Source organism: Martes martes (assembly GCF_963455335.1).
Source record: "Martes martes genome assembly, chromosome: 17".
Taxonomy (NCBI): Eukaryota; Metazoa; Chordata; class Mammalia; order Carnivora; family Mustelidae; genus Martes; species Martes martes.
In genome coordinates, this window is record NC_137905.1 from 48,950,503 (window position 1) to 48,966,628 (window position 16,126).

General features: G+C 54.8%; 2 protein-coding genes across 3 annotated transcripts; one reads left to right on the forward strand and one right to left on the reverse strand.

Moving 5' to 3' along the window:
• Window positions 1-1,150: 1,150 nt before the first annotated feature.
• On the reverse strand, window positions 1,151-9,352 carry RTN2 (reticulon 2). Of its 2 annotated transcripts, XM_080828453.1 has the most exons (10): window positions 9,259-9,352; window positions 7,538-7,582; window positions 6,947-7,414; window positions 6,580-6,840; window positions 3,779-3,986; window positions 3,308-3,446; window positions 3,090-3,159; window positions 2,908-2,954; window positions 1,909-1,967; window positions 1,164-1,679 (listed from the first exon to the last, which is right to left on the reverse strand). In XM_080828453.1, exons 1-10 carry the CDS (start codon window positions 9,290-9,292, stop codon window positions 1,598-1,600), a joined length of 1,413 nt encoding a protein of 470 aa, XP_080684579.1. In that variant the 5' UTR covers window positions 9,293-9,352; the 3' UTR covers window positions 1,164-1,597. The 2 variants fall into 2 exon arrangements, with proteins under 2 accessions (XP_080684578.1, XP_080684579.1); XM_080828452.1 differs by lacking the exons at window positions 6,580-6,840; window positions 6,947-7,414; window positions 7,538-7,582; window positions 9,259-9,352 and adding an exon at window positions 5,897-6,271 and having other exon boundaries at window positions 1,151-1,679.
• A 1,374-nt stretch (window positions 9,353-10,726) lies between these two features.
• On the forward strand, window positions 10,727-14,322 carry PPM1N (protein phosphatase, Mg2+/Mn2+ dependent 1N (putative); the record flags this gene model as incomplete). Its single annotated transcript, XM_080829556.1, has 5 exons — window positions 10,727-11,644; window positions 12,244-12,361; window positions 12,439-12,544; window positions 12,633-12,693; window positions 13,824-14,322. 5 exons carry the CDS (start codon window positions 10,727-10,729, stop codon window positions 13,890-13,892), a joined length of 1,272 nt encoding a protein of 423 aa, XP_080685682.1. The 3' UTR covers window positions 13,893-14,322.
• Window positions 14,323-16,126: the final 1,804 nt, after the last annotated feature.

Here is a 16,126-nt window from a genome sequence, read left to right on the forward strand (position 1 = left end):
GCATTTAGTATATGCCAGGCCCTATGCCAAGGGCTTTCCACATCTATCCGGTTATGCTAACAGTTTTCCATTTGAGGAAACTGAGGACTTGAGAGGTGAAGTCACTTGTTCAAAGTCACACAGCCAAGAGGTAGTGAAGCCGGGATTCAAATCCAGTTCTGTGGGTCATTAGAACCCAGTGTCCTGGGTGCCTGGGTGGCTCAGTCGGTTAGCGTCTGCCTTTAGCTCAGGTCATGATCCCAGGGTCCTGGGATTGAGTCCCTCATTGGGCCCCCTGCTCAGCAGGGAGTCTGCTTCTCCCTCTCCCTCTGCCTACTGCTCCCCCTGCTTGTGCTGTCAAGTAAATAAATAAAATGTTAAAAAGGGGGGGGCCTGGGTGGCTCAGTGGGTTAGGGCCTCTGCCTTTGGCTCAGGTCATGATCTCAGGGTCCTGGGGTCAAGCCCGGCGACAGACTCTCTGCTCGGCAGGGAGTCTTCTTCCCCCTTTCTCTTTACCTTCCTCACTGCCTACTTGTGATCTCTGTCAAATAAATAAATAAAAATAAAATCTTAAAAAAAAAAAAAAAAGAACCCAATCTCCTGCCTCCTTTCTTCCTAGGTTTTGGAACCTGAGGCCCAGAAAGGCCACGAGGCCCTTTATTCGGTCCCAAGGTAAGTGGATAGAGAGAAGTGGTGGGATGAGAGACATTTGAGAGAGAGGATAGGCATCGTCTCCTGACTTACTAGATGTTGGGGCTGAGGAAGTAGGAATCCAGGGCCACACCGAGGTCTCTAGCCTGATGACAAAGTGGCAGAGCAGACATCCCTGAGCTGGAAATGAGGTAGGACAATTAAAGGTTTGGATGTGTTTGTGGAGGGAGCCGTCCAAAAGGCACCTGGGCACGGATCTGGGGCTCAGGTGAGAGGGCTGCCGGGTGGGCAGAGTGTGGGATCGACTAGTGATGTCTGCCTTGGGCACAGGAACGGAAAACGGCTGTCAAAGGCTTGGCTAGCCCTGGGACGAGGGTCACTCGGCCTCTTCCCCTCAATCGTTTCATAATATAGACAGATTATGAGGGAGCTCCTTCTGGATAGATGGGGAAGGTTCCTCCTTGAATAGCACTTAGGTGCTTGTCGGTGCAAGAAGGTGAAAGTTGGAGGAGGCTGGAAGCACAGGAGGCCTTGGGTTTTCCACAGGAGTCTTTATTACAGTGTAAATCCAAGCTCAGGCCTCCCCTGGGCCCCATGCAAAGCCCTGGCTTTGGGGCTAGTGGCGTCCAGGAGACACCAATCTCTCACGGCGCCTCCAGCGGCAGGGTCGCGGAAGTGCAGGCCGGGTGCCCTATCTAGGCAACTACAAGTCCCAGCAGGCGCCGCAGCCAAGGTGCTTAGCCTTTCCGGGACTCCTAGAGCAGAGCCTCGTGGGAGATGTAGTCCTGGCCGCTCAGGCAATTTCCACAAACTCCCTGGTGCGGGTGATCCAGACACCCGCCGGGGAAATGGCAAATGGCTCGGGCGGGGGTGGAGGCGGAGGGAGGGTGGGGATGGAAGGGAGACGGAGTTGGGCAGAGGGCTGCGGGGGATGGGGGCAGGCGTCCCGAGGGCAGAGACACCCCTTTCATTCGGCTTTGGCTTTGACTCCAGAGACTGCGGCTGCTGCCGAGGCGAGGGCTCCGGACCCTGGGATCTTAGCTCGGATCCTGAGGGAGAAACAAGTAGAGTCACAGAGGAGGGCAAACGACCCGCAGGAATCAGAGAACTAAGGGGAAATCTGGACTGGGGCGGGGGGCAGGGGGCAAGGTGGAGGACCTGAGTGCCCAAACCCAGCCCCTGCCCTCCCCAAGAGATTTAGAGACAGGTAATATCTGGAAAAAAAGTTCCTAAGCTTCCCCCATCCCCATCCCATCCCTCTCCATCCCATGCCCTTACTTAGCTTTGATGTGGCTCAACTGATTGGTCACCAATCCCACATACTGGTCCATCTGGGCCTGGGGAGACCAAGAAGGAGAGATTGGAGGGGTTCTTCTCCCTGATGCATTCAGGAGGCTGCTTCCTCCCTCCCCCTCCCCCCCCCATCAAATGAGAAACTGGGGAGAGCGACCCATTACTCCACCTTCAACTCTAAGCCTGATAAAATAGTCTTGGAAGTCAGAAGTTCAAGCTGAAGTGTCAGTACATTGGGCCAAGTTCTGTGTGGGGAATGACGTCAGGCAGACACACAGGAATTTGCCAGTAAGTTCTGTTTCCTGAGCATGACGATGAATCTTCGAGGGAGTTGTACGTGCGTGTGTCTGTGTGTGAGTCAGGTGAGAGTGTGGGCCATTGGTGTTGGTTGTCAAGTCCCTGCGTGGATTGACTTAAACACGAGTTTAATTCACAATGTGACCAACTCTGAGAGTCTTGGGGCTTCCAGCACACGAGGGAGTTCGTACTCTCTCTGGCAGGCATGTGTCTCATCTGTGCGGGAGAAGGGAATGTCAGTTCATCTGCCGGTCTCTGGGTGGGATATATGTCACTTGGCCTCGGTTCTCTCGGTGTTCTGGTCAACAGCCGCCCCACCCAGTGTTGACCGTCCTTGGCAGTTTTGGGGTGAAAGCATCGGTTAGAGCACCTGCCTTGGGTTGGGGCATGTCAGTTGGATCCTGGCTCTGCACAGGGGACACCGATCAAAACACTTCTCTCTGGCTGCTGACATAGTCGTTAGACTCTAGCTGCACTGAGGAAGAGCATAGAAGACCACCTGTGCCTGACTGGGACATCAGTCAATCAGAGCCCGACTCTTCCAGAGGGGGAAATACTGGTTGATCCTCCTGTCTCTGGCTCGGACATCTGTCAGTAGGACACTGGCTGGGGGGTGGGGAAGCGGGGAGTAGTCAGACCACCCGTGTTTGGCCAGGACACTGCCAACTGAGAGCCTGTCACACCCACCTGGTGTTGCCGATACAGCAAGGGGACAGTGAATAAACAGATCACTCCTGTAGGCACAGAAATGGGGGGGGGGGCGGTCAGGGTTCTCCCAAGGGATTAACAGTTCCATCTAGAACCCTGTCTTCCACCAAACCCCAATGACCCACCTCCCCACCCCACCCCCCACAGCCTTCCCAGCTCACCCAGAATGAGAAGAGTCAAACCATTGAAGACGGCACCCACGAAGGTCAAGATGTAGAAGAGAAGGGCCAGCTGGGGGTGAGGGTCAGGGTCAGGGTCAGTAGAGTCTACAGGGCCCTCCCCAGGCCTGTGAACTTCCCCAGCAACGGCCCTCCTACCCACCCAGGTGCAGCCAGGTGAATGCCGGGAACCCAGGAGGGAGTGGGGGTTTTAGGGGCACCTTGAGGGAGTCCACGAGGTCTTCTACCAGGAAGAAATGCCGCAGCTGGATGGCCATAGAGACCACTCGGGAGGCAATCTGCTGGGACAAACGTTCCATCTGCTCCCGAGTCAGGGTCAGGTCCACATCCAGATAGGCCCTGGGAGGACAAAGGAGTGTCAGACACCTCAATTGTGGACCAGCCCAGGCTGAGGGGTGTGGCTGGGACAAAGGCAAGAAATAGGGGTTTGAGGAGATGGCCAGATGTACTGGGCTACGGCCAAGGTCAGGGGCAAGAGATGGGATCAAGGATTAAGGTTAAGAGGTTAGGATCAGAGGTTAGGGCTGGAAAGTCAGGGTCAGAGTCAGGTTGGACAGAAACAAGAACAGGAAGGGTCAGGGTCAGCATGAGTCGTGCCTGACTGGAGGTCAAGGGTCAGACCACCCCTTTGGTCAACACAGAGGTCAAGGTCAGGGGCCAGGGGTTCTCACTGGAAGGGGTTGGCACCGTCCCCCCGGTGCACAGCCTGCAGCACTTTTCGGTAAACCCTGAGAGAGATGGTGCCACAGAGCAGCAACAGGGCCACGTGGGCGGTCACGGACACGATGCTAAAGTGCAGGAGGCAGAGCAGGGAGACCATGAGGCCGGTGAAGACCACTCCTGACGTCCTTGTGTCCTTCCAGTACAGCAGGTCCGCCACTGTGGAGGGAGAGGGGGCCGGGCGCTCAGGCTGGGCTTTGCACCTGGCCTGGCTGATCTCTTGACGTCCCACTTCCTGTCTCAGGGCTGAACCCTGACCTCTGGACACACCTGGCCTGCCCCTGAACTCAATTTCCCGATTTCTGATTATCTTGTTTTCTTCCCAGCTGCTTCCCCTCTTCTCCTAGAAAACCCAAGTTAACCGTCTAGCAAGTCCTGCCTGTAGATCATGTGTGGATACAATTTTTGGTCATTACTTATGAAAAATGGAATCATCTATACAGTTCTCTGCCTCACGCACAACCCACTCTTTTCCCTCCTCGGCAGTTGGAAGAGCTCTTGATTCATTCTTTATAAGGGTTCCACAATATTCTTTTTTTTTTTTTTTTTTTTTTAAAGATTTTATTTATTCATTTGACACAGAGAGAGAGAGAGAGAGAGAGATCACAAGTAGGCAGGCGGAGGGGGGGAGGGGGAAGCAGGCTCCCCGCTGAGCAGAGAGCCTTATGTGGGGCTTGATCCCAGGACCCTGGAATCATGACCTGAGCCGAAGGCAGAGGCTTTAACCCACTGAGCCACCCAGGCGCCCCAGGGTTCCACAATATTCTGTCAGGTGGCTGTGCCATCGCTCATTTCATTCAACATTTATCTATTGCTGGGTCATTCACTTGGTTTCTTAACCCCCATTCCTCAACAGTGTTGCAAGCACCAGCCCTCTACAGATATTCTTATCTTCCTGCAGAGAGAGTCTATTTCAGAGATAGAATCCCAGAGAGAAATGGCTGGGTGGACTAGTTCTGTGTTTCTGAACATCATAAATACTATCAGATTGTTTGCTAACAAAACTGTTAACAATCTTCATTTCCATGAGCAACTTGAGCATGATCTTTTTTCCCAGCATCCTGCCCAGCAATGGGTATTATTGTTCTTTTTCTTTTTTTGCCAACTTGACAAGTGTAAAGTGGTATCTTCTTGATACTCCCACCCACACGCTCTTTTCTAAGTCCTACATGTATTAATAACAATATCCTCCTTTCTAAGCCCTGATTCAAATTTCTGACCCCTTTCTGAGATGCTAAATTCACCTCACAAGCCCAACCTTAGCCCTGACCTCTGGACTCCAATGCTTCTTCTTCCCCCCACCCCCAACAAATGGGCTCTGTGCCCAATGTGGAGCTTGAACTCAGGACCCAGGATCCAGAGTGGAGATCAAGAGTCGCAGGCTCTACCCCCTGAGCCGGCTGGGTGCCCCTCCAATGTTTCATTTTGCCCATCTAAACATTAACAGCCTTCCCAATAATGTGATCCCCTCTCAGACCTGAGCTGGGAGCCCAATATCCTTCCAGACCCTCCACACACCCCCCACCCTCACTTTGCTCAAATTCTGACCCGTCCTGACGGGTCCTCCTCAAGGTCTGACTCCCCCCACTTCTGTATTGTCCTAACACACACCATCCCATCTACCTCTAACTAGGGCAGGCCTCCCCCTACCCGCCATGCAGGGCCCTCCCTTGCAGCCTCCCCAAGGCCTGTGCCAGTGGGAGGGGGAGGGGCCAGGCCGCCTGAGGCGGGGGCTAAGTTTAGGCACGCAGGGGGGAGGGGGGGTGCCTGGCCCGCAGCTGTGCTGGCCTGTCCGGGTCCTGAGTGACAGCACCGCCTGGGCCTGAGACTGGGGGAGGGGGCCTCCCTGCTCTTGGGCCCCAAAGCCTCGGCTCGGGGGAGAGGGGACCCCACGCTCACTCCACTCCCTCTCTAGACACCCCCACAACCCCCCAGCTTCAGCCTGCAGCTCTGGGGAATCGGGGACCAATAGGAAACACACCCGCAGATTTGAGGGAGATGAGAGAAAATCTGGACCCGTTTGCTCCATCCCCCAACCCCGGTCCCACCGGCCCGCTCCGCAAGCCCACCTTTACTCCCCATCTCTGCTCCAAGTGAGAGGCTGAGGACAGGACACTGCTACTTCTCAGGGATTTTGCCCACTTCAGTGGAACCGGGAGGGAGGGAGTAGGGGGCGGGGCCCCTCTGTACCCAGCCAATGGCTCTCCATAGAGGTGGGGACAGTTCCAAAAAGGGGTGGCTCTCTTTGTAAACACCCAAAAGCAATGATGTCTACAATCACAATGGCCGTTCGCGGAGGGTAAGCGTATTTTAGAGGAAGGCGGGCTCTATTTGCAACTGGCCAATGGATGCAAGTCAGGGAAGAGGAGCGTTTTAAAAAGGCATAGAGTTTACTTGTAAATGACCCATGGCCACAACCACAAGACAGCCTTATTTTGTCAGGGGTTTGTCCTGTCCAAAATCAGCCTCTAGGAGGAGCACTCCAAAAGAGGGATTATTTTTTTTCTAGCCATCAGCCAATCCCAATGCTCAAAGGCGGACTCACAGCTCGAGTGGGAGGGAGAACTACATAAAGAGCCAATGGCAACCCTAGAAAACGGGAAAATATTTTTGAAGGGCGGAGCTTATATCTAGCCAATAACAATACCTCCTCTTCTCCACTCTCACTTCCTTCGCGAGGTTGGTCCCTTTAAATTCCAACCCTCCCACCTTAACTATAGTCCAAGGGAGTACCTTCATTCAAGCACTTTACCTAGAAGGAGTGGTTCCAGTGTGAATTCTGATTGGTCCGTGGTATCGAGGCACTGCCCCGTGATTGGCTCCCGCTCCAGACGCCCCCACGGCTCTTCCTCCTTCTGCTCCCGCGAGGGCTCATCAGGCCAAGAGTTCGAATCCCGAGATCGGGGTGGGGACGGGGTACCGGCCTGGGGGGTTCCAGAGCCGGGGCTGGGCTGCAGAGTCAAGACTTCCGGCGGCGGTGAGGACTGAGGGAGTCCAAGTTGTAGGTCCAGTTCTGGCGCGTTAGAAAGAGAAGGCTGTGAGCTTTCACCTTGGAGGTGCCCTGAGGAGAGACCACCCACCCCTTGTGGCTTTGGTCCCAGCACCTTCTGACATCTCACCTTTCCCAGCCTCTCCAGCCTCTGGCCCGTCAGGCTCCTCGTCCTCTAGCGGGGTAGAGCTACTGGTGGCGGAGTCTTCTCCGGACCCCGCTCCCCGGGCTGCCCAGCCCAGCTGGTCCAGCTGGAGCCCTAGGTCCTCCAGGGGGCGTTCGGCCGGAGGGGCAGCGTCGGGGTCACCGCGGCGCCCAGGTTCCGGGGATTGGCTCAGGCTGGGGATGCTCTCCAAGCTGTCGCCCAGGCCGGGCTGAGGGAGTGGGTCTCGCGGTTCTGAGACGGAGCGGCCCTGGGGCCGGGGGCGGCGTGCAGCTGAATCCCGGCGCACTCCAGAGCCCACCACACCGTCGAAGGCGATGTAGGAGAAGGTCAGCTCCCGGGGGGTGCCCCAGTCCTGCGACGTGGTCTCTTCGTCGTCCTCAGAGAATTCTCGGGCTGTGTGAAGCTCCCGAAAATCTGAGTCGTCATTCCCTCCTGCGGTGAGCAAAGGAGGGTATGAGCTACTCTAAGAGGGACCCCAACCCACTCTCTTCACTCCCCTTCCCAGCTGTGAGCCCCTTTAAGTCCCGCTCTCACATTCGCGCCCCCCCCCCTTACCTTCTGTGGAGTCAGGGGTAGAGGATGCTGTAGACGGAGCTTCTTCTGCGAGAGGGAAAGAATCGAAGATTCTTAGAAGCTTAGACTGTCGGAATCACAGAAGTGTGCCAGTCCTGGAAACTTGGATGGTCCGAATTAAGGAATCTTAGAATATTTGAATCACAGGACCTTGAGAACATTCTACATACAGACTGTAAAACCTTACTATAGTGCTACCAGAAGCTCAGCCTTACAAATTCAAATCAAGGAATCTTAATCTCAGGAGTTTTCAAATTAGGAATTTTAGGAGGTTTCAATTAGTTCACTCTTTCAAAAACCATTTATTGAACACCTACTTTGTACCAAGCACTGTTTTAGACTGAGAATACAAATGTGAACAAAACAGACAAAATCCCTGCCCTCCTAGGGCTTACACTCTCCTGGTGAGAAAGACAATACACACATATATGATGCTGGGTGCTAAGTGTGTGGAGTAAAATAGAGCATGGTGAGGGAAGAGAAAGTGAAAGGGTGCTATTTTCAGACAGGGTGGCCAGGAAGACTTCTTTGGTAAGATTACATTTGAACAGAGCCTTGAATGAAGACAGGGAGCCATACAGATGTCTAGGAAAGAGTCTTCCGGGCAGAGAAAAAAGCCTAGTGCAAAGGCCCCGAGGCAGGCACTATGCCTGGCAAATCTGAGCAACAGAGAGGTGAGAAGAAATGACTAGAACAGAGTTGGCTGGGAGGGAGAAGGGTGGGAGAGGAGGGCAGGGAGGTGGTGGTTTTAGGGATCAGGTAGGGCTTTCCTTTGCAAGCCCAGGTAAGGACAAGATTTTAGAATGTTGGGATGATAACGCTTTAATGTTGAAATAACAAATGCTTAGAATTTTGGCATCTGGACTCCTAGGACATGCAAGTGGCCAGACCTGAGAGTGCTGAAATTCTTAGCTGTGGGCACCACAGGGGTGTGAGACAGAAAATGTTAGACGAGGACTGTTAGAGCCCTGGTCTCAGAGATCGCGAGGATCAGATAAGGTATTTTCTATTGTGGGACTTAGCCCCTCAGATCTAGCTTGGGGCTTTTGCCTACATGAGATGCTCAATACTGTTTGGAAACTGAAAGCAGATGCCCTTCCCGCCCCCCACCTCGTTTTGGCAGCTGGGGAATCGGAGGCCCAGAGTAGAATGGGTGTCTTCCAGGGTTACTACTAGTGGTAAAGCTCAGTAAGGACCCAGGAGTCCAGGGATGGCTGTTTCCAAGGGGCAGGATGTTGGACAATTTGGGCGAGGTCGGGGCAGCCTCTGAGTCTGGGCAGAAAACGGAGGTGGGATGCGAAGATGGATGATGGAGGCTGGTGGTTAAATCCCTCTTCTCTATCCTGGTTCTACCCCTCCATTCAACTCCCCTCCCCGCTGGCTGCGGCCAGCACCAGGGCGAAGGGACAGCTCCCGGAGAGTGTACTCATCTCTGGGTGGGGTCCGGCGCCATATCCCAGAGTCGGGCGCGACCCCCGTTAGCTATCTCAGTGCCCCCCACCTCCGCCTTGACTCACTCAGGTCCTCCGGGTCAAGTCGCCCCCATCGCCGCTAGACTGCGGGGGGGAGGGGAGAGCTTCCTTTGTCTCTTTTGCCTCCTCCCCCATCCCAATTCTCCCGCGACCCTGCACGGAGGGGTTACTGGGAAGGAGCCCACCCGGGCCTCTGGGCCCCACACCAGGCCTGAGCCTCCCCCTACTCACTGCAGTGGGCGAAGACCGGCAGGACCTGCCCCATGGCCCTCCTCCGGCCTGCATCGGGACCCCCGCCCACTCCGGCCACGCCGCCCTGGGCCTGGGGCCGCCGGCGCTCATCTCCGCCGCGCCCACGACGCCGCCGCCATCCTCGCCGCCTCCTCCTCCCGGGCCGCTCCAGCAGCAGCAGCAACAGCAGCAGCAGCCGCGGCCGCCGCCGCCCTCTGCTCCGCTCGGCGGGGGCGGGCGGGGCCGCGGCTGGGAAAGCACTGCAGCGCGGGGCCGGGGGCGGGGCCAGTGGACCAGCGGGGCGGAACCTAAGGGCGGGGAGGGGGAGGGGGGCGGGTAAACACAGAGGGGCAAGGGAGGGGGCGTGGCTTTTCTGCGAAAGGGGCGGGGCAAGATTATACTACTGGGAGGAAAAGGCGCGGAAGGAGGTTTGAAGGGCGGGGCCTGATGGAAGGAGGCGCGGCCTCCAGCGGAAGAGTGGAGGAGCCTAGGATAGGGCGGGGGAAGGGGCTCAGGGCGAGAATGGTTGAAGGCGCCTAGAATAAGGGCGAGGATCTCAGAGTGGGTTGGGGCGGAGCCAGGGGAGGCATTCAGGAGAGGGTGTAAAGACTACCGCTGCGAGGTACGGTCGGAGCTGAGAACCTCAGAGTGAGTGGGATAGGGGGCAGGTGAAACTACTCAAAAAGTTTGCGGCAAGGGGAGGGGCTCAGATATGAGTGGGGCTTAAGTTAATTTAGAATTATGCAGGTAGGCGACGTCGAAGACCAAGAAGGTAGAGGCAAGGCCTAGAAAAATTAGGAAATTACAGGCTGGGGAGGGGGCGCAGCCCAGAAGGTAGACGTAACCTACCGAAAGGGGGCCAGGCTCTCCAGAATGTGGGGACTGGGACTGTAGTTAAGAGGAGGAGCTAAAACTGCGGAAATTAGTAGCGTCTGAGGCTGTGTGCTTGAATGGATGGGTAGGACCTGGAACAGACGCAACTGAAGTCCCGGGGCAAGACCCAGAAGTGCAGGGTTCGAACAGAATAAATAAAGGACTTAAAGATTTTGAAACTGGGGGCGGGACCACTGAGGTAGGAGGACCTTAGAGGGACCAAAGCTGGGACCCAAAGCTAAGAGTATAGAGAACATGAATTCTAGAGTTCGTTTTCCTGCCACACTGTTTACTTCTTTTATGACTCAGTTTCCTTTTCGTTGAATCAGAGATTATGTAAATAGTGGTAGCACATGGTAAGTGCTGTTTACTACTATTATTTTCCTGTGACCCAGATCCCAAACATCACTTTGAAGGTGCACTAGAGAGGACACCCAGGAGTCCAGTCTCTTCTAGTAACTCGACTTGAGTGCAGGTCAAGGGCTCAGGAAGGAGATTTAGGTGGTTTAAAATCTCAGCGTGGAGGGGATTAATGGAGTGGGGGGGTGGGGTCCAGGTGCAGAGGGTGGAGGCTTCCTGATCCCAGGGCTGAAGGATGGCTGCCTTTGCCCGCCTGCTGGAGTGTCTCCTCTGGCCAGCCTCTAAAAAACAGGAGTCAGAAGAGGAAGAGGAGGAGGGGCACAGGACTCACCACGGGCCTCAGTCGCTCCTGGACGCGCCGCGATGCGTCCAGCGGCCGCACGGGGGTGCGGCCGCAACTTGCGGCCTGAGCTTCGGTGCGAGCGCTGTGCAAGGCTGGCGCGCGCACATGGAGGATGCGCACTGCGTTTGGCTCGCGCTGCCCGGGCTACCGCCAGGCTGGGCATTCTTTGCGGTCCTCGACGGCCACGGCGGGGCGCGAGCTGCCCTTTTCGGCGCGCGCCACTTGCCGGACCACGTGCTGGAGGCACTGGGCCCGGCGCCTGGCGAACCCGAGGGAGTGCGCGGGGCGCTACGCCAAGCCTTCCTGAGCGCGGACGCACGGCTGCGTGAGCTCTGGCCTCGGGGCGAGCCGGGGGGCTCCACCGCCTTGGCGTTGCTCGTCTCCCAGCGTTTTCTGTACCTGGCGCACTGCGGTGACTCCCGAGCGGTGCTGAGTCGCGCCGGCGCCATGGCCTTCAGCACCGAGGACCATCGGCCCCTCCGGCCCCGGGAACGGGACCGCATCCACAACGCGGGAGGCACCATCTGCCGCCGGCGCCTCGAAGGCTCTCTGGCAGTATCCCGAGCGCTGGGCGACTTTGCTTACAAAGAGGCCCCGGGAAGGCCCCCTGAGCTGCAGCTCGTTTCCGCGGAGCCTGAGGTGACCGCCCTGGCTCGCCAGGCTGAGGACGAGTTCGTGCTATTGGCCTCTGACGGTGTGTGGGACGTGATGTCTGGCGCTGCCCTGGCGGGGCTGGTGGCGTCGCGCCTCTGCTTAGGCCTGGCCCCGGAGCTTCTCTGCGCGCAGCTATTGGACACGTGTCTGTGCAAGGTCCTGGGGGCGGGGCTTGGAGTCACTGAGGGGAAGAATTTAAAGGATCTAGGGAAAAAGGATTTTGAGCGAGAGGCTCCCTCAAACTAGAGGACCGGTAAGGGTCCACCATCGGGCGTGGCCTGCCGGAGTGGGCAGGGCCAAAGTATGGAGGGGGCGGAGACTGAGGGCTGTCTTGAAGCGAGGTGGGAGAGCCCTGTGGTGCTGGATAGGTAAGAGGGAGGAACTTAACAGAAAGGGCGAGGCCTTTTGGAACGGGACTGCCTTGGGTTTTAGGAGTGGGTCCTGAGGTATGATTAGTGCCAGAAGGAACAGCAACAGGGTGGCGGAGTGGGAGGAGCTTCAGCGAAGGGGCAGGGTTCCGTGATAGAGTGAGGCTAGGACAGTGAGGGGGGCGTGGTCTAGGTGACTGGTCCCGGTCTGAGGACTTGGTTTAGAATGGCAGATGGGTGAGACTTGAGAGAAATGGGCCTAATCAGACGGGAGGAGGGCGCTAGAACGCTGAGATTGTTGGGAAGCTCCAATTCCAAGGACATGGAGCCCAGTGCTGGGGCATTCAGCTGTGTCCCACCAGGCTCCCTTTTCTCCACTTTCTCCAGGGCAGCCTGGACAACATGACCTGCATCCTGGTCTGCTTCCCTGGGGCCCCGAGGCCTTGTGAGGAGGCGATCAGGAAGGAGCTGGCGCTGGACGCAGCCCTGGGCCGCAGGGTCTCCGGTGAGCAGGCTCCAGGAGCCTAGCGGGAGGGGTGGTCAGCGGGCAAGGACACCCCCGTAATCCTGCCTCCCTCTCAGAGCTGTGTTCGTCTGCTCAGGAGCCCCCCAGCCTGAACACGGTTTTCTGGACTCTAGCCTCGGAGGACATCCCAGACTTACCTCCTGGGGGAGGGCTGTACTGCAAGTGAGTTGGGGGGGGGGGCTGTGAGGTGGGATGGGGGAGGGGTGGTAGAAGGAGGGTCCCCTCCTAAGGGCCTCTCTCTGCTCTCCAGGGCCACGGTCATTGCTGAAGCTTATTCTCAGCTCCGCCAAGCCTCGGGACGCCGCTGGCAGGTAAGGACCCCATGTTCTTGAATATTGCTCTTGGAAGCCTGTAACCCAGCCCTCCTACTTCCTTTAGTGTTGGGGAAATTCAGGGCCAGAGGAGACAAGGGACTTGCCTGATATATTAATAAATTATCACTCCTAGCCCTAAAGCATTGTGCTAGACATGATGGGGGCAAGGGAGGGAGGAAAGCAGAAGCAGAGAAGAGACTGCTCCTCTTCTTGAGAAATGTGTCCCCTGCATTACTCTGTAAAACCCCATCATCCCAAGCACCACCGCTTCCGTCCATAAATAAGGCAGAGAAATTCCAGGAATGTTTACAACTAATCCCAAGCCCTGAATGTGCTACAGAGACCATCCGGGGACATCTCTGAGGATGGTCTGGGTCTTGGATGAGAGAAGTGGTGAACTGGGCTCAGAGAGAGCTTGGAGCTTTGGGAAGAGGTGGTGGGTAGAGCCACAGAAACTAAGGCAGGGGATGGGAGTCAGGGCTCAAGCCCCCAGTCCTTTGCAAGGTAGAAAAGGGATTTCAGGTAAATAACCCCCATCTGGGAGTGATTGATGATAATTCCTCAGCAGCAGTGGAGGTGTTTGTCAAGACTGTTTGATTTGCAATTGACAGAAACCCAATTCCACCTGGGAAAGCGAAATAGGGAACTTACTGGGTCATGTAATTGAAGACTTCGAGGACAGAAGGCATGACTACTCCAACTGTCAGATGATGTCATCAGGAACCACCTCTTTAGTTTTACTTTCTCATCTCTGACGTCATTTGCAGGCAGGATCTCTGCACAAAGTAGCAGAGAGTTGCAGCTCTAGCCTCCCAAGTGCCAGGAGCCCAACATCCCCAGCGAAGAGAGCCCACCAGGTTCCCAGTAGCGGAAGCCCTGGTTCCACGGCTGGTTCTCATTGGCCACCCCGGACCACCTGTCTGACCAGTCACCCCGTCTCTGACTGGCCAGGCTGGGCCGGATGGGGACGCCTAGCGCTTGGGGCTGAGGTCCACTCCACCCGAACCTGATGGATTGGGAGATGGGGAGATAGGAAAATGGGAGTGGTGATTCCAGAATAGAGGGGAGCAGATACTGAGAACGAAGAGGAGGTTCTAAGTAGCCATTTCCCACCTTCTTTGTTCCAGAAGGGGCCGCATGGGGCAGGAAAGCCCACTGGCACCCTTTCGGACTCTTCCTCGGACTCGGAGGCCTGACAGCTGTTGCCCTTTGGGGACCCTCTGCCCAGCTGGGGCCTCAAAGGAACTAAGGAAGAAAACTCTCCTTCCCCAGCTACACAGGCCAGCGGAAAGAAGACAAACGGATGGAGAAACCCCAGAATGCTCATTTCCCCTTCTCCTACTTCCCTCTCACAGAAAGTCTTAAGAGAGGGGAAATTCCAACCACCCTCTGAACTGAAAAAAAAAAGAAAGAAAGAAAAGAAAAGAAAAGGAAGAAAGAAAAAAAAAAAACCCTACCCCAAACCAAATCAAGAGTTTTTGAAACATTTTGAGCTAAATGGACCCTCATGTGATCACCCAGTTCAATAACCTCTTCCTTCCAATTCTTCATGTTTTGGGAGAAGTTACGGGAGAGTATTGATTATTAAATTTTAATGATACAGAACTCAAAATAAATTTCTTGTAGAAAAAAAAAAACAACTCAGACATTATTTGTCTAGTCATTTGGCAGATGCGTACTGAGGCACGGGCTGTGTGCGGAGGGGGAGGGGCTGCTCTCAGCCAGGCAGAACCCCTGAGGTCCCGCCCCTTCCCCTCCCGTGGCGGGGGTGGGGGAAAGGCCACCTCCTCCTATGTGGGGAGACACTGAACAAGGTAACTGATAGTATCTCAGATACTGATAAGTGTCTCAAGGAAAATAAAACAGGAGAGGGTGATAAGATGTCTAGGGGGACTACTTTGTTGGTTTTTTAAAAAAATTTTTGTTTTGTTTTGTTTTGATTGGGGGAAAAGTTCACCTGGTTCCAATTTTTAAGGGTGCAAAATGGTGTAGAAAAATGAGACGTCTTGGGGCACCAGGGTGTCTCAGTCAGTTAAGCATCTGCCTTTCTGCTCAGGTCATGATCCCAGGATCCTGGGATGGAGCCCCACATCGGTCTATCTGTTCGGAGAGCCTGCTTCTCCCTCTCTCATTCTGCCTGCTTGTGCTCTCTCTCTCTCACATAAATAAATAAAATCTTAAAAAGAAGAAAGAGAAGAAGAAGAAAAAGAAAGCATCTGGGTGGCTCAGTCGGTGAAGCATCTGCCTTCAGCTCAAGTTATGATCCCAGGGTCCTGGGATTGAGTCTAGGTCGGCTCCCTGCTCAGCGGGGAGCCTGCTTCTCCCTCTCCCTCTGCAGCTCCCCCTGCTTGTACTCTCTCTCTCTCTCTGTCAAATAAATAAAATCTTAAAAAAAAATTAAAACTCTTTCTCCCCCCTACCCCTCAGGCATTCAGTTTTCCACCTGGGGTTTTAAACAGGGAAGCTCTCTGAGAAGGGGCCAGCCATGCAAATATCCCAGGGAAGCGTGTCCTGGGGCACAGCCAGGGCAAAAGCCTAGAGGCTGGATGGAACGTGGCATTTTCAAGATGAGGCTTGGGATGTCTTGACATGTCTATGACCATCAAATGCCCATTCTCTATCCTATTGGTAACCACTGTAATGAGTTTGGCGTGGCCCTTTTCAGACCTTTTACTCTGCGTGTACACACATGTATGTAGGAACTTTGGTGTTTTCTTAATTTTTTTCATACTGTAGATCACTTTATGATTATTTTTTTTCCCTCAGTGATACCTTGGAGACTACTTTCACGCTATTTACAAACCCCTCATTTTTTTTTTTTCACTGCTACCCAGCACTGTAGACAAGGGGATACAATGGTTTTCACTATCCATCCTCCTCTTGATGGACATTTTTTTAAAAAAAGATTTTATTTACTTATTTGACAGAGAGAGAGAGATCACAAGTAGGCAGAGAGGTAGGCAGAGAGAGAGAGGGAAGCAGGCTCCCTGCTAAGTAGAGAGCCTGATGTGGGGCTCGATCCCAGGACCCTGAGATCATGACCTGAGCCAAAGGCAGAGGCTTAACCCACTGAGCCACCCAGGTACCCCGATGGACATTTTTTCTTCTTTTTTTTAGATTTTATTTCTTTATGAGAGAGAGAGAGATTATGAACAGGAGGGAGGGACAGAAGGAGAGGGAGAAGCCGACCCTGCAGAGCAGAGAGCCCCACGTGGAACTTGATCCCTGGATCCCAAGATCATGACCTGGGTCAAAGGCAGACACTTAACTGACCGAGCCACCGAGGTGCCCTTTGATGGACATTTAAACTATTTTCAGTTTCTTTCTTTGACATCGCAGCTGCTTGATCCTTGATCAATCTTCTTGCGTACATAGGTCAGTCTCTCTAGGTAGAGGTCCTGCCACCTGTTTTTGTTTGTTTGTTTAAGAT